This window comes from Mauremys reevesii, linkage group 11 (genome assembly GCF_016161935.1).
Source record: "Mauremys reevesii isolate NIE-2019 linkage group 11, ASM1616193v1, whole genome shotgun sequence".
NCBI lineage: Eukaryota > Metazoa > Chordata > Testudines > Geoemydidae > Mauremys > Mauremys reevesii.
In genome coordinates, this window is record NC_052633.1 from 74,178,827 (window position 1) to 74,203,542 (window position 24,716).

The 24,716-nt window shown below is 62.8% G+C and overlaps 1 protein-coding gene across 7 annotated transcripts in view; it reads right to left on the reverse strand.

Moving 5' to 3' along the window:
• TNS1 (tensin 1) overlaps positions 1-24,168 on the reverse strand; it is a 252,557-nt gene extending 228,389 nt beyond the window's left edge. For all 7 annotated transcript variants that reach the window (XM_039493617.1, XM_039493616.1, XM_039493614.1 and 4 more), the window contains exons 1-3: positions 24,065-24,168; positions 12,547-12,661; positions 575-612 (exon numbers count right to left, since the gene is read on the reverse strand). In XM_039493617.1, coding sequence (XP_039349551.1) covers positions 575-612; positions 12,547-12,661; positions 24,065-24,145 — 234 coding nt within the window. In that variant the 5' untranslated portion in view covers positions 24,146-24,168. The remainder of the gene's footprint in view (positions 1-574; positions 613-12,546; positions 12,662-24,064) is intronic.
• Between the last annotated feature and the right edge of the window lie 548 nt (positions 24,169-24,716).

Consider the following 24,716-nt stretch of genomic DNA (forward strand, 5'->3'; position numbering starts at 1 on the left):
AACCAGCAGCTGATGCCGAGATCAGGGGCCGAGTATCGGCATCTCCACCAGCTGCAACCAACGACCATCCGAGCAGGCCGGGCAGCACGGAGACAAGAACTCCTCCGCCCTCGCTGCCGTGAAGGGGGCACGCCGGGCAGCTAAGCGAACCAGTTGGAAATGTGTGTGCTTTAAACGCCCAGAGTGAAATCAACAGCAAAAGTCTCCCTGAGCTCCCCGGGGCCAGGATCTCACCCGCTTTTAGGGGCCGGGAGAAGGAAAGATCGTTCACCTGCAAAGCAGCAGCTACCCCTGCCCAGCGGCAGCTCGGAAAGGCACCAACGTTTGCTGGGCGCACAAAGGAAAGGAACAGGAGGGATGAGCTTTACTTCCCCGCGGGCGGCAGGGAGCAGCCCAGGTCCCCAGCGGCGCTTTGTAACCAGAGTGTGTCACCTTGAGCGACAATCAGGACCCAAGCACAGAAACGAAGCTGAGGAGAGCAGAGCCCCCCACCCCTTCCCGAGTCAGAGCGACTCCCACCCGACCAGGACCCACAACACAAGGAAAGTTCGCTGCGAAAGGGGCAGCTCCTTACCTTGGCTTCGCATTTCCTGTGACAGGACAGCTTGCACCCTGCGAGAGAGAGAGAGAGCAGGACTCAGTAGCGAGCTCACCTCCCCGGCTCCGAGCGCAGGGAACCGGGGGGGACAAAGAGGGGCCGCCCGGGACAGAAACACCAACCAAAACAAACTCTCCAGGCTGCTGCGGGAAAGCCAGGCGCAGGCCGGGGCGGAGGAGGGGGAGGAAAGCGAAGCACCTGGCACCTAGCCAAGGATAGCCTTGGCGGCACAGGTACGCCGGAGCGCGCCGGCCCACGGCAGCAGCTCGGCTCCTCGGGAACATACTGAGCACATTGTGCCGAGCTGCCTGCCGCGCTGTCAGAGCCTGCCCCGGGGCTCAGGGTTCGCCTGCCTACCCCTTCCCCCCCCCCCCGCTTTGCCTCTTTCTTTCGTGACTGCACAGTGCGCACGGAGCAGGCCCGGCCCGCCCTCTCGCTCCAGGAGTCATGTTCCTGAGCAGTTCACTCCAGCAGGAATGTTCAAAATGCGGCCCGGTCCCCTCCTGCTTTTCCTCACCGGCTGCTCACACATTGGGGCTGGGGAACGGCCTCCCCGCCCCAGGTTACGGAACGAAAGAGGAGTTTTCGCCACCTCCTGTCTCGGAGCCAGGATCTCGGCCTCTCTGAGCCCCTCGCTGCAGACCCAGCCGGGCAGGGCAGAGCCAGGGGTCGAGCAGAAGGGGGACCCCTCGGAGGACCCCGAGCGTCGGGAGATTTGGGCTGTGGGGCAGAGCGAAAGCAGCGGTGTGCACGGGGTGCCCATTCTCCATTTGCTGGGCACCCATGAGGCCAGACCCGCCTGGCACGTCAGCACCGTCGGCGCTCTTAGACGGGCCCGGCCTGGATGAGCAGGCGGGCTGGCGTCAGGCCCTGCCTTCGCTCGCGGGATTCCCCTCGGTCCCGGGCTGCCGAGCAGGGCACTGGTTCCAGTGCCAGGGAGGGCCGGGGCTGGGCTAGCTGGGGGGATATCGAGGGCAAGCGACAGAGCTGGGGTACGGGGCAGAGGGAGCGCTGGGCTGGAAAAGCAGGGGGCTGTGGATTGGGACTGAGAGGGCGCAGCGGAGCAGAGTGAGGGGAGCTGTGGATCAGGACGGAGGGAAAGCGATCGAGGTGGGGGAAGAGAAGCCAGGACCCCAGGACAGGACCCCCCACCTGCTGTCCCAGACCTCCCGAGGCTTGCACCAGACAAGTGACAGCCCGGGCTCTGGCTGCTGCTGGCCACCTCCAGCAACGCGACAAAGCCAGATGGGCCAATTTCTCTGAGGGGAGCCCTCCCGGGAGCTCAGCTCTCCAGCTGCTCACTCAGGAGAACCCAGAGATCGAGAGGCAACATGCATCTTCCTCGGGGCCCTGCTGGGCGGCTTCCTCCGGGGACGCCACCATCCAGTCCTGCTCTGGGAGCGCTGGAGACAGGCCAGGCGGTGCAGCCTGCAGTCCCCAGCCCTGACGGCATCCTGAGTCACCCTGCATGGCCACTGCTGTCCGAGCCACAGGGTGTGTCTCAGGCCACCCGGGCCATGGCTCCGACGGGGGCTAGCCGGGGCTGGCGTCTCCCACGGCCCCAGGCACTCAGCTAGCATTGCCAGGTATCCAGCTTACATCCAGCCCCTACTTCACCTGCCCTGCCCCACGCCCGCTCCTGCCAGCTGCCAGCCTGCAGCTCACCCCTCATTCTGTGCTTGCGCCGGCTGCACACGACGGGCCCCAGCTGTCCCCGGGGGCCAACATGGTGCAATCCGGTGCAATGGGATCCTAGGACCAGGCATGGCAGTGCCATAGGGAACCAACCCCCCCCCCCCCCCCCGCCGCCCACGCAATACATTCTGCTAGCAACACCACTGCTCCACGCCAGCCTGGAAGCTGGGCCTGGCCGGTGAGGTGTTCAGAGCAGGGCGGATACAGCCACACTTCTGCGGTGCTAATCCATCGCTCCCCCGCCCCTCTCTCGGGCCCTCCAGCTGCCCTGGAGTCCTGCAGGCCAGCCCCCGGCTCTCCGCACCCGCTCGCGCCCTCCTTCCCGTCTCCCACTGAAGGGTCAGAGATGGAGATGCTCCACTCCCCGATTAAGTGATCACAGGCAGGGAAGGGAACGTCTGTTCCTCAGCCCGCCCACCCAGGGGTGGCGAGTTCTATGGGTCCATGGTACCCATGCTCCAGGAATATTCAGGGCCCGGGGGCCCGGCTCCACCAATGTTCAGGGCCGAGTCTCTCCCCCGACCCTGCCTGCGGCCCCTGCACGCCTCCCCCAGAGCATCTCCCAGCCCTGCCTGCCACCCCCGGGTGATTTAAAAGGGCCCGGGGGGCATCGGCCACCGCCACCAGCAGTGCAGCGAGGCTAAGGCGGCTTCCTGCCAGGCCTCGCTCTGCACCACTTCCGGAAGCAGCTGGCACATCCCTGTGGCCCCGGGTGTGTGTGTTTCTGTGCACTATCCGCTCCCTGAGCGCCAACTCCGCAGCTCCCATTGGCCAGGAACTGCGGTCAATGGGAGCTGCGGGGGCAGTGCCTGTGGGCAACGGTGCATAGACACCCCCTCCGGCTCCCCCACCTAGGAGCTGCTGCCAGAGGGGTATGCGGGTCGCTTTCGGGAGCCGCTCGAGGTAAGTGCCACACCCCTCCCCTCTCCCGCACCCCTGCCCCAGCCCAGACCCAGCACCCAAACTCCCTCCCAGAGCCCTCACCCCTCCCGCACCCCAACCCCCTGCCCCAGCCGAGCCCACCCCCTGCACACAAACTGCCTGCCAGAGCCTGCCCCCGAACCCCCTGACCCAGCCCAGAGCCCGCACCCCAACTCCCTCCCAGAGCCTGCCTCCTGTGCCCCCTCCTGCACCCCAACCCCCAGCCCGCACCCAAAACCCCCTTCTGCATCCTCCCTATACCCCACATCTGCCCCTCCCAGAGCCTGAATCTAAACTCCCTCCCAGAGCCAAAGGCAGGTGGGGGGGAGGGGGGCAGGACTTGGACTCGTTCTGGGCACCTCCAAAAATTATACAAACCTGCCGCCCCTGCACCCATCGCTGCCAAGGCCCAGCACAAGCGCTGCCCAACACTAAATCAGAGAAGCCCTGGGTACTTATATGGTCTCCAACTGCCCATCACCATAGTATCTGGGCGGGGCTCCTCCCTATAGCTGTGCAGGCAGCATGGCTAGAGCATTGAACTGGAACTCAGGAGACCTAGGTTTGAGTCCTAGCTGGGTGTGACCTTAGTGTCCCGCTCTGTGCCTCAGTTTCCCCATTTTACAGATGGAAATGACACTGCTCCTTTGAGCACTACGGATGAAAAGCGCTAAATACGTTATATAGGATTGTATCAGCTAAAACACACCCGGTCTCTGCATAGCTGCACGGTTGATTTAACATGCCACAAACGATGCAACCTGCAAACAGAAGCCCCCCCCTGCAATGCTACGAGTTCGATATTTGACACAATTTCAAGACTCGGCATCAAGAGTGAGAATCGCCTTCCCAGGCTCCCATTCTCCAGACTGATCTGAAACAGAGAATGTTTGAAAATCCCAGATCTCTTTTTTCCAGCCCGGAGGCTGTGTAATTTACCTTCCCCTACTTTTTTTTTTTTTTGCAGCTCACTCAGCTAGGGAGCGTGAAACCAGCCAGGTCAGTTTCCTGCCATTCCTCTCTCTAAGACAGGGCTGCAGGGCTGCATTACAGAACCACAGAGGGACTCTCGCAGGCCGCTCTGACCTGCAAGGAGGTTGTCTGCGAACTCCAGAGACCTGCTCCTAGGCAGATCTGCGTGGGAGCAGTCCCTGGAAACACCCATGTGCCTGGTTTTAGTAGCTCAGGGCCTACAATACATTGGTTTATTCTCAGGCGGTGACATCTTGGCCCGACTGATGTCAACAGCAAGACGCCAGGCCAGCCATTGTCCCTGCAGAGCCGACGCAGCTCCAGGGGAGCCGGGTTGAGTCCAGCGCCCGGCATCACCACACCAGGAAAACCCCTCAGGTCACGTGAGCAGGAGTCACTGAGCACGCGTGGCCCCGGCCCTGCCCCGCTGTGCTGCTTCCAGGCTGATCGGCACTTTCAGTCCAAAACGCACCCAATTCGGTGCAGTCCGTCCAGCAAAGGGATCCCTGGGAACCCTTCTATCCCCATTAGCGATCGACCATCCCGCTCACGCTTTCCCTCGCTCACCCCCAGGCGCCAGGCACCGCGGTGGGCCCTCAGCACAGAGCAGAGGCGCTGCCAAGGAACCAGGGCAGGTCCTAGCCGGATTAAAGTGAACGGTAGGGCCAGGGTGGGGATATTTTAAAGGGCTTCCCTCCCTCCACTGGCCCCATCCAGCTCCTCCCTGGGGAATAAAGCAGAGTGGGATTGCATGGGGCATTCTTCCCTCGCTACAGAGCCATGTCTCCCTGCTAGGCACAGGCCCTTGGTCTCTGCAGCTGCCCTCAGCACATCTAGAGGGAGGAAGGGTGAGGCACAGGACAGGGATCCAGGACTCCTAGGTTCTCTCCCCATCTCTTACTCGGATTTCCTCTGAGGTCTTGGGCAAGTCACTTAACTGTTCTGTGCCTCAGTTTCCCCAGACGTAAAATAGGGGCAGGGCTGTGTCGGAGGCACCTAGAGCTCCTCCCACAAGCCCATTCTCACATGCTTGTGGCCCAACCCAGCCAGTTATCGCCGGGCCATCGCCCTCAGCACCCCATGCTCAGCCCGGCCGACGGCTGATCTGCACAGCCAGTGGGCACAAAGCAGCCAGTTCAGCTGCCCGGACGCAGCTCAGCTCCCAGGCGTGCGGAGTTCACCACACGTGTGGCCTACCCTGGCACCCAAACATGCCCTCGTTGCATGTGCGTGGGCCACACACCTCTCCCGAGCACGGCGGGCCCAGGTTCTCGCACCTGCAGCACGTACACACAGACGCCACGTGCAAACACCCTAAGTCCTCCCCACCCCGGCCCACCTGCTCGCGAGCACGCTCCCCCCCGGGCAATAAGAGATTCCCAAACTCAGGAGACTTTAACACGTCCCGTCTTCTCTCCCGCACCAACGCCCTCCCGGCTCCTCCTGCCTGACTTTCAACGGGACTCAGAGGAGGAAGCGACATCGGGCCCGGGGGAGCTGGTTCTCTGGGGCAGGCGGAGCAGCGAGGAGGCTGGAGTGACAGCCCAGACACTGGCCCAGGGCTGGCACAGTGCAGAGCTGCGAGGTTCAGGGACTGATCCTGCACAGACCTCAGAAGGGGCAGGATCAGGCCCCTGGAGAGATCCCAGAGTCCGGCAGCTCCAGTGCATTTCCCCAGGGGGCTGTGTCAGTCCCCAGCCCCCTACCCCACGGGGGCACGGGCTGGCATACGGCGGCGATCCCGCCAGGCGGCATTCGAGAATCGCCACGTGCCTGAGCTGAGACAGGCTGGGCACAGCCGATCACCAGCTGCTTCCCAGTGCACTCCCGGGAGACCCACCAGCTGGGTAAAATACCCACGCAACAGGCCAGGAGAGCGCCAGCAAACCCAGCCCCGGCATTCCCGCCGCAGGGGGACCTCCACGCCCCCGGGGTCCAGCCCTGTCCTCAGCTGGCTGGCGCTCGCATTTCTGAACCCTGCTGCAGATGCCAGCACCGCGTAGGCGCTGCCCGCCAGCCCCTGGCAAGTCCCAGCAAAGCCCCCGGCCAGGTAAAGCTCCCCGCCCCCAGGGGTTTACACGGCACTTTGCCTCCCTGCCAGAAACAGCATCTGTTCCTTTGATACAACACAGTCATTGTTCCTGGGGGAGGGGGGGACCTGGCCTGTGGACAGGATTCGTTACTGTGGCTTTTCGAACCCAGGGAGCTTGGTTGAACTAGGCGCTAGTGCAGGACTCCTGGGTGCTCAGCCCCACTCTGCCACTGACCCGCCGGGCACAGTAACACAGCCCACCGCTGCCTCAGTTTCCCCCTCTGGGGATGAGAACGTTCCCTAAAGGCTGCGAAACACGTCCACGGCCGAGAAGAGCAACAGGCTGCAAGCGACTCCGGCAAGGGAAGGGTCCCCACTGGATGCAACTGCAGAGCGTTTGGGGTGGGGGCTGGGGGCTCCTTATGCAAAGTACACCCCGCCCCCAACCAAATTCCATCAGCACCGGGCGGCGGGGAGCCCCTCCCCAACACCCCCCCCGCAACACCTGCCCGGCCCCGCCCCCTCCGAACGAGACTCACCTGCCCCCCCTTCCATGCTGCCCAGCAGGGCGACCTGGCTAATGGGGGTGGCCTTTTAACCCCCTCCCTGCCACAGCCCGTGGCAAGTCACACTAAGAAAGGCCAGGAGGGGCTGAGTTTGCTCAGTGTCCTTGGCGTCTCCGCCGTGCCCGTGTACAAACGGCCCCTGGTGTGTGTCGTAGGATCAGCCAGCCCCAGGTCCAGCCAGCCCCGCGTCCGGCCTCCGACAGTGGGTTCAGAGAGACGGGTACAAACCCGGCAGTCGCAGGTGGGGGAGAATCTGCCTCTTGTCACTACTAGAGACCTGCCCAAGCCCTGAAGCACCACGTTGAAATACCCGTTCCGGAATTTCCACCATCACTAATTATGCTAACGCTGCATATTCGTTAGGGCCGTGTAAATGTCCAGTCCCTCCTCGAACTGGGCTAGGTACACGCTGTTCCCTTCGGCTGGTTTTGAACTGACCACTGGAAGTGCTGAGTCAGATCTGCCCCCGCGGGTCTCCTGCTAGCCCTCACAGCTGGATTCCCCTCCGGCTCCCGCATCATCCCCATCAGCACTGTGACCGGAGCTCTGGAGGGACCCAGTTTGACTCTCACATCCCAGGGGAATTTTACTGCAGTTTTTCATTCTGGGAAACCTGGTTCCATGTTTCCCAAGGGTCAGCACAGCTAATAACCGGCTCGCTCTGAGACGGGGCTTCTCACCTGCACAGCTGCGAGCACTTTACAAAAGAGAGTAGCAGTATTATACCCATTTTACAGATGGGGAAAACTGAGGCACAGAGCAAGGCCGTGTCTTGCCCAAGGTCAGCCAGTGGGTCCGTGCCAGAACAGGGGATAGAACCCAGCTCTTCTGTGTCTCAGGCCAGCATCCACTGGATCCCACTGTATAATCAGAGCCAAAGAGACTCCTCCAGCCTCAACTGTATTTCAGCCTGTATCTTCCACCATGGGCTGTCTGTCCGACAAGTATTAACGACGGCTGAGCATGGAACGGTCCAGAGTGCCTAAGAACTCAAACGGACTGATGCTTCTCAGAGCCCCCTCCAGATGCACGGGAGTGCTGAGCCCGCCGGGGCGGAAATCTTGCAGAGAGACGCTTTCTTCTGAGATTTCTAGAAACTCCTTCGGACCATTGGACCAGCAAGTGCAGAGGGGGAAAAGGAGGAAATACTCTGGGTGCAGGGATACTGGTGTGTGCACACGCGGGTCAGTCGTTTTATTTAAGCCAATTCATCGCTCCTTAATCCAGGCCAACTCTCCCCAGGGCACTTTCTTCCCTACACTTTGCTGCACACAAACCAACAGCCCAGTCACGAGCCACCCTACAACAACAGACCAGAGTCTGCAAGCGTCACCTGCGCGCTCCGGAGCAACGCTACCACAGCGACACACGGCACCTCTAGCAGCTCCCTAGCGCATCCCACCAGCAACCCCACAACAACAAACCGGGAAGTGCAACCACCCAACCCGGACCCACAACAGAGGCAAACAAACTTCCAGTGCGGAAGGAAGCAGATTTGCCTTTGAACTTCCAAAGCGGCTGCTGTTAGAAGCAAGAGCGAGGATTTTCAATCACGCTATTGAGACAGTTCTCTCGCCGCCCCCTTTCCAGCTGGCAAAGGGGCACAAACCCAAGGGGAAGAGATCGGGAAGGGACCCCCGCCTCCCCCCAACCCCAAAGCTCAGTCCTGCTAGCTGCCCAGTGCCTCGAGGTTCTCCTCTCTAGGGTTATTTCCTGGTGCAGCAGGGAACACAGGAAGCCCGCATTGTTGCAGCCTGAATAAGCTTTTCCTTCTCGGCAGAGCCATCGGAAAATGAGCACAGAGCAGGGGTGCACCTGACCGCCCTGATAACAAGGACTTGGCCGGGCCAAGAAGCTTGCGGCTCGCTGCCCAGTGACTTCACCTCTCCACAGATCCATATCAGTGGGGCTTGAATTGCACCGGGGTCTGCCACGGCCAGCTCATATCCTCCCCTCCGTCCGTGCACATGTTCCTCGGCCATTATACACATGCCTCGGGCAGCACGTGGGAGAGAGCGAGAACGGCCTTCCATAGCTGCGGCCCCATCCAGCCTACAGCAAAACCTTTCCACTCCCTGATGAAATGCAACCACCTCTGAGGTGGAGCGGAGCAGCTGTTAAACAGCTACACCCAACACCCCCATTTAAGTCAAGAAGCAGAGAATGCCTGTGCCAGCTAGAAGAACAGAAGGAATTTAAGTCACAAACATCCCCACCCCCGCACAGAAAGCATCTTTAATGAGCACAAGGTCTCAGGCCTGGGTCTCATCCAAGAGGAAGCACTGCGCCCGTTGGCATTACACGCAGCCCTGCACGGACTCCGAAAGGCAAACCGGGAAGTGCCCCGTGCCGAATGGGTAACGTTACTGGCTGCGGTACCAGGGTACCTCCACCTACTCACTGTATTCCAACAGCATGTTTAGAGGGCTCGAGTGAGAGCCACGTGCCACCGCGCTAGGTGCAGGACCAGGCGCGGCTCTAGGCATTTTGCCGCCCCAAGCAGGGCAGGCAGGCTGCCTTCTGCGGCTTGCCTGCGGGAGGTCCCCGGTCCCGCGGCTTCGGCGGCAGCCTGCGGGAGCTCTGCCGAAGCCGTGGGACCAGCGGACCCTCCGCAGGCAGCCACCAAAGGCAACCTGCCTGCCGCCCTCGCGGCGACCGGCAGAGCGCCCCCCGTAGCTTGCCGCCCCAGGCACAGGCTTGGCGTGCTGGTGCCTGGAGCCGCCCCTGTGCAGTACATACACAGAGTAAGAGAACGTCCCCGCCCTGCTGGCAATCTATCTACACAGCCACGACAGGCAGGACGTGATCCCCAGCGACTAAGTAACTGGCCCAAGCGCCTGTGGCGGAGCAGGAATTTAGCCCTGATCTCCTGAGTCCCACTCCAGTGCCGTACCGGCCAGGCCAGCCCAGCCTGGCTAGTGCTGTGGGACATGACGACGTCCAGGGTGGGCAGCGCGACGTCCCAGGCCCCACAGGCAGCACGTCCTGGCCCACGGCGAGTGCCACGGACCCTCTTTTTAACCCTGGCCCCGGGTTTCTCGCTAACCAGGCCCTGCACTTGCTGAAGGCAGATTCCTCTTTCCTCCCGCTGGCCAAGGGAGCGAGCAAAGCTCCAGCCAATCAGCGTGTGCCACTGGCATCTGGGGGCGGCGGCTGGGGGAGCCGGATCATGCCCTGGGCAGTGCCAGCTTTGGAACTGCGCCCAGCTGCTTGGCACAGCTGCCGGGCAGGAGCGCTGGGAATTACGCCTATTTCAGGGTCAGCCCTCGAGCACAACACATGCAGAAGTTAATCGCGCCATCTAGTGGCGGAAGGGTAGAATCGGGGTCTTCTTTATTTGCACCTTCTTACCCCAGGGCATTATGGGAGAAGAGGACAAATCATTCTTATTGCTTATGCCAACCATGTCAAGCTGAGAGGCAGGTGAACAGGTGACTGATGGGTCACTTGAGCCAGAGGCGTCTGGCCTGCGTTACTGTGCCATGGGCCCCACCCCCACGGAGACCCCCACTGGGCACCGATGCCCCTGGGCGGACCCTTGAGGCTGGCGTTCCCGCCCCTTTGTCCCTGTGACCCGAGGTCTCTTACCCAGCGTGACGCTGGTGCAGGACGTGGGTGCCAATGGGACGCTGTGCGGCTGTTTGCTCTCCCCCAGGCCTGTGGCCTGCATCCTTCCTGCTGCCCCAGCACCTCGGAGAGGGGTCGTCTGCCCTCCAGGGGCTCCACAGACAGGGGCAAAGGCAGGAGTCGGGGTAGCGCCGGGCTCGCTCACAGCTTTGGGGGCTCAACGGGGTTTTCAAAACGCCCCCCTCCACCCCGTCTTCCGGGGGGGGTTTCCCCTGCACCCCCACTGGTACCCAATGCTACACGGGGCAGTGGCACCCTGGGGTTCCCAGGACATGGGGGGGGCAAACCCTGGCTCCTTTTCCCCTCTGAGTGCTGCAAGGAGCGGCTGGGACTCGCTGCCTGGGGCAGGGCAGGGCTGGGCTGGCAGGTGGGGGGCAGAATCGGAGAACGCATCAGCCTAGAGGATCTTGTCTGATTTACACAGGGAAAGTAGCATTCCCGCTGCGGCCTGTCACCCCAGCAGCTCACGGCCCTCTGCCAGCCTCCGGCCCCCCCCCCCCCAGCAGCTCCCCTCCAGCCTCTCCACCCTCGGCTCCAGGGAAGCGTTTCACACCCCCACCCGGGTCTGTCCTGTAGACAGCAGCTCTGCGTCCCAGGAATGGCCCAGGCGAAGGGCGCCCCAAGCAGAGACCAGACCCCCCCCCCACTTCTAACAAGAGCTGCGTCTCAGCACCCCCGTCTCCAAGATCTAACTGCCTCCGCATTCAGTCACCTGCCGGCCTCTCCGCACTCGGGTCTCCAGTGCAGCCTCCTTTATCCAGCCCTGGCCACGGCCCTCCCTGATGCAGGGACTCGGGGTGCCACCCTGTGGCCAGCCAGGAGAACTGCAATGGCACCACACTGAAAGCAGCCTCGGCATCAGAGGACAGGCGAGTAGCTAACGTGACACCAACTTTTACAAAAGGCTCCAGAGGCGATTCTGGCACTTACAGGCCGGCGAGCCTCACCTCAATGCCAGGCTAAGCAGTTGAAAGGGTGGTAAAGAGCAGAATTACCAGTAATGTAACTAAACACAATCTGCTGGGGGGAGAGTCAACACGCTCTGTGTCAAGGGAAATCACGCCTCACCGATCTATTAGAATTCTTTCAGGGGGTCAGACATGTGGCCAAGGGGGATCCAGAGGATCTAGTGTACCTGGATGTCCAGAAAGCTTTTGACCAGATCCCTCACTGAAGGCTCTTAAGCAAAGTGAGCATGTGTGCGATAAGAGGGAAGATCCTCTCATGGATCAGGAACTGGTTACAAGACAGGAAACAAAGGGTGGGAATAAATGGTCACTTTTTACAGTGGAGAGAGGTAAATGGGGGTGTCCCCCAGGGTCTGTGAGACCAGCGCTGTTCACCGTATTCATAAATGACCTGGGGAAAGGGGCGAACAGCGTAGGGGCAAAGTTTGCAGATGATACAAAATTATTCAAGATAGTGACGTCCAAAGCAGACTGCGAAAAGCTACAAAAGGATCTCACAGAACTGGGCGACTGGGCAAGAAAATGGCAGATGAAATTCAATGTTGATACGTGCAAAGTAACACACGCTGGAAAACATAATCCCAACGCGAGACGGACAAGACCGGGGTCTGAATGAGCTGTGACCACCCAAGAAAGATCTCGGCGTCACCGTGGGTAGTTCTCCGGAAACTTCCGCTCAATCTGCGGCAGCCGTCAGAGGCGAGCGTGCTCAGAAGGAGGAGGAAAGGGACAGGAAATCAGACAGACCGGGGCGGGGGGGGAGGAGTGAAGGCTCAGTGGGTTGAGCATTGGCCTACTAGACCCAGGGTGGTGAGTTCAATCCTTGAGGGGGCATTTAGATGCTCCCAGGCATGCAGCAGGGCCCCGGGGGAGTCTGACGCCAGTGGAAGAAGACTGGCAGCTCCGGACACTGATGCCCGTGGATCATCCCGCAGCAGAGGCAGCGACGGGGGAAGCTTCCCGCGTGCCCCACCCCAACGGAGTCGCTCCCTTAGTCCCTCTGATCACACCACCAGCCTGGCTGTGAACCCAGCTCTGGGCTCTCCTCCACTGGGAACTGGGCTGAGACCTCCACAGCTCATCTCACGGGCGGCCTCCCGGCAGCCGCCACACAGTACCAGCTTGGCTCAGTCCACTCCCTGGTCGCGCTGGAGCCTGTGAACTCACCTCGGCAGGTGCTGCCCTCCCGCGTGATCGCCTGCCCGCAGATCCCACATGGCTTCACCCTCTTGAAGCTCTTCACCGTGAACGTGTGGGAGGAGGGGGCCTCCAGGTCCTCGGGCTGTGGGGGCACAGAGAGGAGAGCGGTCAGTCACCCACGGCCGGGCTCCAACCCACGGAGCCCCCCTCCCCGCCCCCGCTACCAGCAATGGACTGAGCACCATAGACATCAGAGTCCCAGCGCTCTACCTGGCCTTTGCCCCTGCCTCTGTCAGCTGCCTCGGGCAAGTCATTTCACCACCCCGTGCCTCAGTTTCCCCTCTAGTAGCACAAGATTGGTTCCCATTCCAGCAGAATCACCACAGCTCCTCAGCAGGTGCAAACTGGAGCAGCTCCCCTGGGGTGAGTGGAAGATGCTGATTTGCACCAGCTGAGCATCCGCCCCCCGCCCACCGCGTGCTCAGGTGAGAGTAGAGTCTGACCCCCGGTGGGTTAGATCGATCCCAAGAATAAGAAAAAGGCAACACCACTGAACAGCAGGGTCCCAGGGAATCGCTTGTTTATGCGGCACAATTAACCTGTGGAACTCGCTGCTACAGGAGGCCAAACCCTCAGCAGGTGTAAATGGGCATCGCGCTAGCTCTGGGGAATCGCTCCAACTCCCAGTCACACCCCTCCCCCCTGCTCCTCCAAACGTGCCAGGACTGGCAGCAAACTGGGGGCAGGGAGGCTGCTTTACGCACGCGCGTAGCGCCAAGAAATCAGGAGGGATCCCTTTAAACAGCCTGTGGGCCCCGGGCGGCGCTCAGTGTCCCACGTTCCTGCAGCTCCTGGACGCCAGGCAGAGCAACCGCGTGTAGTTCTGCCAGTGCCCCTCACTCCCAACCCGCAGCCCCTGATAGCCCGGCCCTGGGTTCCCCCTCCCCCAGCTCTGCCAGTGCCCCTCACTCCCGACCCGCAGCCCCTGATAGCCCGGCCCTGGGCTCCCCCTCCCCCAGCTCTGCCGGTGCCCCTCACTCCCAACCCGCAGCCCCTCTACCCAGCTCTGGGTGTCCCTGGAGCTGAACCAACCAGTTAAGACGTGTCCGTGCCAAGCCTCACTGCGATTTCGTGCTGTGACTAACTGGGAGTGAGATGGGACCCCCCCAGCCACAGCAGAATCAGACCCCAGCTCCCCCTGGGTGGGAAGCAGGAGCCCTGTCCAGGCCGCTGGGCTGCCCCCGCTCCCTCCGGGGGCTGCTGGAGACACTGTGCTCATTAGCATGCCGGCCCCTTTGCACGGGAGGCTCCGTCTGCGCCAAGGCCGATGCAGAATAGGGGCTTGGCAGGGCCGGGGCCAGGACACAGGAGCCGCTGGGCCGCAGCTCATCTGCATTCAGATCCCACCTCACCCCAGGCCCGGGAGGGGGGCTCCGGGGGCATCTCGCTCTCAGGGCCCCGATGCCTCAATTCAGAGCCTTTCTAGGGGACCCAGGTGCTGGGAGCCTAGCCAGGGCCCCGGGGGACTCCCCGCAGCAGGGACGGGGACCTGCCCCAGAGACAGCCCTGGCCCCACCCCCGGGCAGCCCAGTCCCTCGGCTCAGCACCGCGCTCTGCGCCAGAACGCGCCGGGGCCCTGCCGAGCTCCCTGGGCCGCTGGCCGCCCCGTTTCTATTGACAGAGGAGCCGCCCAGCAAGCCCCTCCCACAGGCCTGGCAGCTCTGGGGGGCGGCTGCCCTAGGGGGTCAGACCCCCAGCCCCTGCCCCAGCTCCAGCCTAGGGCCCAGCGAGGGCGGTTCTGCTCTGTGCCGCGATGAGGCCCCTGTCCCCCTCGCCTGCCGTGCGTCCCGGGGCAGGGCCTCGGTCGCCCCCTCGCTGGCGCCCCCCGGATCTGAGGGCTCTCGGGGCAGCTCCCCTCAGCGACTCGTCACCGGCCAGGTATCGCGGCGGAAATCGCCAGGTCGACGCAAGCAAAACGTTTAACAGGAACGTGCCTGTTTTACCGACACTTCACGCCCGGCGGCTGGGTGCTGCCAACGGCCCGGGGGGCAGAGCAGGGCTCCCCGCGGGCAGGGCGCCAGAGACGCCCAGCTTCCAGCCCTGCCCTGGAGCAGGCAGCGCTGGGACGGGAACCTGGGTGCCCGCGGAGAGCCCGGCTGGAGGGGGCGAGGGGGTGAGGGTTCCTGCCTCCTGCCCCAGCACAGAAACGAACAGTAACCTCAGCAATGGGCACAACGCGGAAACCTTAGAATCATAGAATATCTGGGTTGGAAGGGACCTCAGGAGGGGTTTCGGCCCAGCCGATCCCGGCTAACCCCTGGCCGATCCCGGCTAACCCCGGCCTCAGCTGGGCCCGGCCGATCCCGGCTAACCCCGGCCTCAGCTGGGCCCGGCCGATCCCAGCTAACCCCAGGCCTCAGCTGGGCCCGGCCGATCCCGGCTAACCCCCGGCCTCAGCTGGGCCCAGCCGATCCCAGCTAAGCCCTGGCTGATCCTGGCTAGCCCCCGATCTGAGCCAGGTCCAGCCAATCCCGGCTGTCGCCCCAGGGACTGACTTGGCTGCAGGGTGAAGCGGGGTGGATCAGCAAACAGCCCCCCTCGCAGAGAGAAGCTGCAGCCTGGGCTGTTTATTTAAGCCGGCCTGAAGAATGAGGCATTGTCAGGGCGATAAACCCTGCGTCTGGATCCCAGGCTCCTCCCCGTTCCTCCAGCCGCCCCACGGCCGCCCTGCAGCCAGCCTGCGAGCCGCCCCCCCGGCATGCCCACCCGCCCTCCCCACGCCCAGGCCGCTGAGCCACCCCCCCCAGCATGCCCCCCCTCCCTGCGAGCCCCCCGCAGCATGCCCACACACCCGAGCCACCCCCCCCAGACTGGGCCCTCCCCAGCACCCGCCCTGCGAGCCGCCCCCCCCAGCATGGCCACCCGCCCTCCCTGCGCCCAGGCCACTGAGCCACCCCCGCCCCCAGCACCCACCCCCCCAGCAGAACCCTGGAACTGCCACCCGGCCTCGCCCAGGGAACCAGCTCCTGCCAGCAGGCCTGGTTCAGGCCTCGCCCAGGGGGCCAGGCCAGGTGCCGGGGGGGACAGTAAACCAGACTCTCGGGGAGACGGGTCAGATCACGCAGTCCTTCCTCGGGCGCAGAACCGGGCACCAGGGACCCATCCGCCCCCCTGTGCCATGGGGCGCTGAGCCCTACCCCGGGAGGCAGCTCAGACTCTCTATGGGGTCAGAGGGTGCTGGAGGTAAGCTGGCTCCCTGCGAAGGGGGGTGGTTATGATCCACCACCACCCCCGGAGCTCGGGCCGGCTCGAGGCACCGACCCAGGGACGTCAGCCCTGCGCACGGGGCCAGGTTAGGAACCAGCCACCCAGCTCCTGTTCCTGCTCATCGCGTTCCCGTCCCCCACCCCCCGGACTCTTACAAGGGCCAGCTGCTTGCAGCTGCCTCCAAGGAACATCCCAAACCTCGACCTCCAACCCCCTGGCCGGCCTTCCTCGGGGCCCCAAAGGGGCTCGTTCAGAGCCCGGCCGGGGGTGAGCTCGGCGCCCTCCCCAGCTGGGTCACGTGAGTGTCCCAGGGCGGCTGAAGCAGCCAGTGGCCGCCAGAGCCGGGAGACGGCACTGGGGGATCTACTCTGCCGAGCAACCAGGAGTCCCCCAGTCCCTCCTCCCCGCTGGGGAAAGTCATTACACCAAACGAAATCCACCCGTTCCTGACACCCAGAGCCCTAATGCCCACCAGCGCCAGGCCAGGCCCCCACACGGGCGGGCATCAGTGCTGGGGGATGTGCTCTCTCTTCTCCAGTGGCAGTGAGTTCCACAGTCTGAGACAGGCCTGTCTCAGCAGCTCCCCCTACTGGGTGAGAGTGTCCCTGCCCCGGGGGGAGGCTGGGGAAGGAGGCCGCTCTCAGGACTGATCCCCCAGGACAGAGACTTTGCATGGGGCTCTGCCTCATTCGGGAGCCGGGGCAGGGGTGGGACGCCGGGAGGATGGGCTTCCGGCACCTCGTGTTGCTGGACTGATGAGCTGCTGCATGTGGAGTTGCTGGAGCTCTCTCTCAGCACTGTGGCCTGGGTGGGCCAGGGCCAGGCGCAGGCAGCTGGCCAGGTGCGGAGAGGAGGGGGTGTTCTGAGGGCACTGATAGCACAGAGGACCCTGGGGGCCCTTTGCCGGGTGAGGGCTGGCTGGGAGGCATCGGGAGACCACTGGGCTGGAAGGAGAGCACCGGAACGGGGCACACGGAGACCAGCAGGAAGAGATAAGAAAGGGGCTACCACCCCCCAGAGAAGGAGAGCACCATGCCCACCGCCCCTCCCTACTAGCCCAGATCATGACAAGGCTGCATCTCTGGACCCCTGCAGTGCTGGGCATTACCCCCCACACACACACCGTGCCGAGCTGCGCGGGCGGCCAGGCCTCGTAGCCCCCAGGAACACGCTCTTTCCATCCCAGCTAGGGGTGGAGCCGCGGAGAGCCAGCAGGTGACCCCCAGCCCACACCCTGGCTCCCCACAGCTGGCAGGGACCGGCCTGGCTGTGCACACAACCCAGATGCAGAGTTCAGGCCCCCTTGGGCAGGGGAGAAGGGCAGGAGCTCCTGGGCAGTAAAGCTGCTGCGAGGGAGGCCGGTTCAATCCCCCGGCTGTGCCCTGTGTGACTATGGGCACGTCCATGCCTCGCTCTGTGCCTCAGTTTCCCCAACTGTGCAATGGGGCCGACAGCCCTGCCCTGCCTCACGCGGTGGGGAGCTGGGAAGATAAATACAGCAGAGCGCGTGAGGCTGATGATGGAGCCAAGCGCAGGCCAAAGGCTTCTCGCCACGGTGGCCCCTGTGCAGCCCTCGGGGGTCACCCGCATGGGCTCCCTCGAGCCGCCGCTTCCCGGGCCCCCAGGGGATGGGGACACTCTCCTATTCAGAGCTGGGGCAAGCCCAGCACATACGGAAACAGCCTGCGCCCGCCCCAGCCAAGTGTGAGCTGCTTCCTAATCAGTGGGGGGGGTACCCCCCTCCCCGCAGCAGGAGCGTGGGGCGTTCGAGACCTTCCCATGCAGCTTAACTCCCACCCCTCCGCCTGGGACCCAGACACAAAACGAGCCCCCAGCAGGGAGGGGGCGGGAGAGGGGGATTAGCTTGTTTGTTTCCAGCCCAGCTCCTCTCCCTCCGGCGCCGGGCCCAGCCCCGGCTGGCGGGCCTGGAAGGACCGGGGGGGCTCTCGTGCAGAAGGGGGCATGAGGACAGCCCCCCGCAGTCACTGCCCGGCAGGGATCGCAGCCCAGTGCGGCCATCATGGGACGGGCACGGCCCCGGGTGAGGTGAGCCCCACCTGCCGCCCACCCTGGCCCAGGGGCCCTGCTCACCCCCTCGTGGGAAAAGCAAACTAGCTTCACGCCAGCCACGGAGCCGGGGGGGGGGCAGTGCCCGCTCCCGTCCCCAGCTGGATGCACAAGCCACACCTGCGTCTCACAGCTGCCAGGTTCTGGGCAGCTCCAGGTGTGGTCTTTTATGCAAATGGACCTGTGGGCTAATTTACATGTACAAACTCATTTGCATGCACCCCACTCTTCCAGCTCGCTGGGCATGCATTGGCCTCCCTGGCAGCCCTGGGAGTGGGGCTCGCCTGCAGCACCAAGCGCATTCGGCCCTGGAAACAGCCTGCTGGAAACCGGTGCCAACGCTCCCGGTGCGGGCTCCGCCGGATCCGTCACGTGGCATCAGTGGGGCTCCCCCATTCCAGGGCAGCTAGATGGGGAGCGCTCTGGGGCCGGGGCCGTCTCTTGTTACTGCCATGCACAAGGGAGCCCCCAACTTCAGATGATAGCCCCCGCCCCATGTGCCAGGCATAACAAGATCCCCCCGACCTTAGATGGAGTCTGTTCAGCCCTGGGTCCCCCCAGATCTGAGCCGGGACCTCTAGGTGCTCCCACCATACACCTAAAAGCCATTACCTGGCTAGGCAGCCGGGGCTATTTCATCCAAGCAGCCTCCCTAGGTGCCCTGGGCCCTGCAAACAGTGAAAGCCCCAGGCCAGGGCTCCAGGCTCGGCGAGGAGGGACTCCGATCCCCCACGCCGCTGGCTGAGCAAGGGTCTCCGAGCCCCCTGTGCCCGGTGAGTCCCGGCGTCTCCGCTCAGCGACAGGAGCCTGGCGTCTCTTTAACCCTGGCGTCCACACCGAGCGGCCGGGGGCGGGTTTGCCTCTTGACCTCGTCAATTACCCCTTGGCCCCGTGCCCTCGCCCCTTGGGAGCAGGCAGAGAGCTGAGCCGGGGGGTCTAGGAGACGCTCCCCCGGCCTCGCTGGACCCAAACCTGGCTCAGGCACGGCTCTGCGCTCAGGGGTGGGAGGCTGGGCAGGAAAGAGACCTCTGGGCCTGGAAGCTCAGGAGCCAGACCAGCGCCCCGCAGCTGCCCAATCAGCAGCATCAGGGCAGTTTAATTGCTGTCTAATTAGCCGTGATTATCCTCATCCTGCTCCCGGTGGCATCAAACGGCAAAGGGCTCTGCAACCCACAGAACAAGTCCCAGCACCAGGAGATGGAAGCCAGGGATTCCCCACCCCAAGTCTGACATGACAACCCACCCAGCCCCATGCTGCACCTGGTGCCCACCCCTCCAGGCATCGCCAGCAGCCCCCTGCGTGGAGGCAGGGAGCCAGGGACCACCCAAGACCACCTCAACTCAAGGGCCCAGGCAGTTTTGCACATTCAAGACCCCATGGTGGTTTTTTTGTAGGACAAGGTATTCTATATACCCTAGTAATCAGCCCAGCAATTCCGGTCTGCCTCCCTGAATCCCCCATGCAGTTTTGACTGTTCTTCCTCAGTTCCCACCCTACTGTCGCACAGTGTTGTCGTGTGCTGTTCAAAAGCTGCCGTGCTCCACCCCAGAGGCGGCTGCCTTTCAGAGACAGGTGAAGCAATGGCCACAAGGCGGAACCGAAATTGAGGAGAGTGGCAAAAGCTTCTCCTGTGGTAGGGCCTGAGCAGCAAAGGCTGCCAATGAATTGGGATCGGAACAAGGACTGCGCTTCCCTGCGATTTCTGCCTAGGCAGAGCCAGGGAGAGGGGCTGGGGGTGGCTTTAAAGCCATCAGGATGGCTGCAAAGGACCGGGCAGCAGTAACGGCACAGCTCGGAACTGGCCGTGGGGCTGCAGGAGGTCGTGCAAGCATTAGGCCGTGTTTGGGTGAGGAAGGAATTAGGGGGCTGGCAGGATGCAGAAGGCTGCAAATGATGCACCTGGGGCACAGGCCATTCACCAGCCTGCGCCGGGGAGAAGCCCCACTGGGCGCACACTCAAATGAGCTGCTTAGGATTTGGCTGAGCATTCGGAGAAGCCGGAATACAGGGCCATTCGGGGGGATCTCGCAGGGCCGCTCTCCCCTCGCTTGGGGACACGACGGGCAGCCTGCAACCGCGCACCTCTGCGAGCAGTTCCAGGGCCGCGAGCTTCCCAAGCCAACCCCGGCCTCTCTCCGCTCCCTCCCGCTGCGTTGATCACAGGCAGAGCTAGGGCAGGAAAACTCCGCCAAAGGGAACCGTCCCTCCGCACTAGGGAGGACAGGCCTGGGGTGCGCGTCCCGGGGTGCCAGCCAGCTGGAGGGGATGAGCTCCAATCAGTGTGTGCACAGCATGGGCGGGGGAGGTCTCTGCTGCCCCCTGTGGGAGGGAACAGCCCTGATCTGTGTGTGTGTCCGTGTGTCCCTGCCGCAGGGGATGTCCCGGCTTGTGGGCGCACAGGCTCCAACAGCCAGACTCAGCCGGTTCACATTTAAACAGGGTCTTTTGCTTCCTCTCATCCCACCTGCCTCCTCTGCCCACATTATCCCGCAGACGCACTGACAGTCATCAGACAAGGGGCACACTCTGCCCTCCAGCCCCATGGAGAATCATCCCCCCCCCCCACGCACACCGACTGTATCGACTGCAGCAACACTCATCACACCAATAAGCCACTGAATCGACTCGCACGGCTCCCAGCCAACAGCCTGGCATCATACGGGGCTGGTGGAGAAAGAGGTTGCCCCAAAACACGGCGATCGGGGCGTCGTCCCACCTCTTCACTGGGACACCGACTGCACGCTAGACAACAAGTGTCAACCACCGAGCACTGACCCAGGGTACAGAGGGCCCCCGAGACCCCACTGTCCCTTCCCGGCTCTAGGGGGCACCAGCCCTCCTCACTTCCCCTCTTCTTGAGCTAAGCCACAACACGGCCAAAGCAAACCAAAAATCAACCCACTGGCCATAGCAGAGCACATTGCTCCTTTCCCACGATGCACTGGGAAGTGAAGCCCCCTGCAGGGAACTTGGCTGGAGGAGCACAGGGTGCAGGAGGGACGAGTTTGGAGGAGGCACCAGGCAGTCAGTCTGAGTGCACATGGCTGGAATACCGACGGCAATCGCAGCACCTCTGTCAATGCTTCTGTTAGGTTTCACAGGCCTGGAGTCCTCTCCCATTATTACCCAGCACACGGAACAGGAGGAAAGGTGTTAATCTAGCTAATCCCAGTGCTGGGGTCTCCTCCAGGCATCTAGCTCTCAGCTGCCCCATCACTGCCCTCATCCACATGGGTGCTCTCTGCTTCTTGCCAGGCGAGCACAGCCGCCCGCCCGCGTGCCCCCAACGCCGCGAGCTGTCACGCTAGGTTTTATTTCTAATTGCTTAAGATAAGGCGGCGCAAAGCAAAGCCAGGCCTTGGCTGCAGGTGACTCACTACTAGATAAGCCGGGAACGGGACAACATCGAAGTCCCTGCAGCGGGAGACGAGAGGTGACCTCGCTAAACTCCCTCCTCCCCACCCATGCCCCAAAACATCGACACAACGGGCCTCCCAGACGGGCAAAAGCAAAGGAGAATTGTGAAAAGATAAAGCAAGTAGCAGAGCCAAAAAATAGAACCCAGGGCCCCAACTCCCCGTCTTTTATTCTGACCATTAAAGAGCACTCCATCCCAGATCCAGCCATGCGTGGAAAAGAGGGGGCATTGATAGCAACATCTCTGAATGAGCCATTATGACATGCAGACAACTGATAAGGGAAGCTAAAGGTATTGGCTAGTTGAGTTAAAGATAATAAGGAGAACGTGTGATTTCAATCTATCAGGAACAAAAGAACCTAGCTGTGGTCTAGGTTGGAGACTAGAGCAGGATGGTAGAATTGTCCCTAATAATACAGACAAGGCAGAAGTGATCAGTAACTATTTTTGTGATGTATTTTGGAAGGAAGCAGCTCCCCTCTACTTTTCACCACACTCCCGCTGCTTTAAATCCTGCTTGGCATTTTCAAAGGTCCAGAAAACAGGCCGTCTCAGCCAAAGAGAGCCCCTGAGATCAGGGATCTATGCACGGCTGAGCTTAGCTGCTGTGAGGCTGGCTGGGATAGTGGCTAAGGCAGTCAGGACGCCTGGGTTCTATTCTTCGCTCTGCAACTAGCTCTGCTGGGTGATCTCGGGCAAGTGCCCCTTTCCCCTCCACCCTCTGTCTTTGTTCAAGCTCTGTGGGGCAGGGACTCTCTCCCCTTTGGCCTGCGCCTGGCACAAGGGAGGTTCTACCGTTGGGTGCATCAGAAACACAGATCACACAGGCCACCTCTTCCCAGGCTTCAGCTCACTCAGCTGTCGAACGGCTCGAAGAAGATTTTGTCCTTCCCCACGGGAGCGGCAGGGTCGGACCCCAAAGCGCTCAGCGAGGCCACGGTCGCGCTGCGAACCCACGGCCTCTCGGATCCTGCCCCAGCCCGCGTGCATCTTCTCGCTAGCAATGGAGGTCCTCGAGAACCCGCCGAAACCCCAGCGCGCCCAGAGGTGGACCCGCCCCACCAGCTCCAATGAGCCCTACAAGGGGGCAACAGTGGAAGGGACGGGGGTCCCAGAGAGAGAGATCCAGGAGACAGAACCCACTCTAAGAGCCGCCAGCCCAGCCTGCCCCGGCACGGGTCCCCAGCTTCCCCTCTCAGAGACGGCCCGGCATCCTCTGCGCCCCAGCTCGACCCCGAAGAAGCAGGACTAGACCGGTGCAAAGAGCTCTCCCTCCCTCGCCAGCCCTGACGTCAGCTGCGGGTTATTCATTAGCTCGTTAAAAAGGTGGCTGGGGGAAGAAAGCTCCAACCCCCTTTCTAGCTGCAGATCTCTCCGGTTCTCCTACACTTCCCTCCCTTTGCCCCCCCAGTTATCCCTGGACTGTGACCACTTCCAAATCCACTTGCCCCGGCTGCTGGTTCCTCCCCCTGAGGTTAGAACAGGCCCCAGCCTGGCTGGAGACTGGCCCAGGGGGAGCTTTCCCGACCCCTCCTGGCTCTGCCAGCCCAGGACCCCCCCAAAAGCATTTCCACGGCAACAGGGCCATGGTGCTACCAGGGGGGTTACTGGAGGGCCCGGGCCGAGGGGCTCTGGGAAGGATGGGGCGCTTGTCATGCAGCTGTCGCCCCACGGGACGAGAGCCTGGTGCCCCCCCTCCGTCTCACCAGTGGCGTGAGTGGGACTCTCGCTGGAGGAGGGGGCTGCTCTGGGGTGTCTGGGGGGGACAGAGAGGAAGGGAGGGGCTGCCGGGGGCAATGGAAGAGACAGAGCAGAGCTGTGGGGCAGCGACTCTCCGGTGGGTCTGGGGCCATGGCCGGGCTCCCGGGCCCGTCGGCAAGAAAACAAGAATAAAACAGCGAAAAACCTGCCCCCTGCCTCTTCATAACCCCAGGTGCCCCCCCCCCGATCTGCACACACCAGCTCAGCCCCACAGCAGGATCTGATCCCATCCCCCCCAGCAACCAGTCACCCAGCCATCCCCTGCCGTCTGTGGTACTGCGGGGGGGGGGGGCGGACTATCCCTCCCCCAGCTCCCTACAGCCCACCGAGACACTGCTGAGCTCCCTCCAAGGTTGTGGGGAGGGAAGGAAAGAGCAGGGGCCCCCAGGGGGAACACCACCCCCTCCCCCTGAAACGCAAAATCAGGTGCCCAAAAAAGTGATGCTGGAGCAGTTAGCAAAGGAACGGAGAAAAGACAAGAGGGGCCGGGCCCAGCCCAAGACTTTCCCTCCCCCCCCCCCCCCAGCAGGGCTAGCTGGCTAGCAGCCCCGGTAGCCACATGCTCCCCGAGAGCTTCAAGAATTTCCACGCAAAGCAGCCTCCAGAGGAAGCCCCTTCTCAGGTCACAGCGCCGCTATCCCCCGACCCCACCCCCTTCGCCAGTCAGGGCTGCAGACACTTGTAACCAACTCTTGGCAATCAAGCCATGCACTGGCCTGAGCAAGGGGGGTGAGAGAAACAGCCCCCCCACACTCCCCTCCAGCTGCCCTGCCGGGAACTTCAGTCCAAGGGACCATAAATCAACCCAGCCTAGGCCGTGGGCTCAGCCCCCCCGACGGGAAGCATGTCCCGTCCCCCGTTCCCCAGTTGGTGACTGTACAGCGTAGGCGGGGGGGGGCCGGGCTTTCCTTACCCCCCCCCCTCGAAGTGCTGGCAGCATTGCCAGTTTAGTCGTTTGCCAGCCCCCCTGTCAATTCAACACCCCCCTCTCGAATTTCATCCCCAGGCAAGGTCGCGCGGCTTCCACCTACCCAGAGCATGCAGGACAAGCAAACCCAGGTCATCCTGTCGCCGGTTCGGGCCCCCGGCAGGCTCAGCGAGACCGACGGCATGGCAGCCCCGGGCACGGGGCGGCGGCGGGGCGGCTGGGCCAGACCCGCCGGAGGAGATGCCAGCCCATCCCTCCGGCAGGCAGCATCCGAGTGTGTGTCTCGGCTGCTCCACTAGTCCCTTCCCCCGTCACTCCAGCTTTTTTCTTCTTCTTGGGTCAGTTCCTTCGCCTCCGAGGAGGAGGCGGTGCCTGGAGGAAAACCCTGCCAGGCGCCTACAAAATCCTCCCCCGGCCTGGCCCTTTTTTAAAGAACCCAAGCGCCGGGATTTCCCCAGGCATCTGCCAGCCCCATCTCCCCGCTGGGACCCCGGGGAGGGGGAAACCTGCCCCCAGCAGGGCAATTCCCTCTCCACCTGCCCCACCTTGGACCTGCCAAAGCCTCCTTCGCTCTGCAGGGCCGGGATCCGGTTCCCAGCTCAGCCCCCCAGCGCGCTGGCTCTGGCCCAGCTTGGCGCTGGGAGAGATTCGTCTCCAGGCTGTCAGCAAAGCACGGACTTCGCTGGGTTTCAATGGGCCATTTCCCGGCTCCCTCCCCCCTTGGAAAAAGTTAGGAGGAGGGTAAAAAGGTGCCA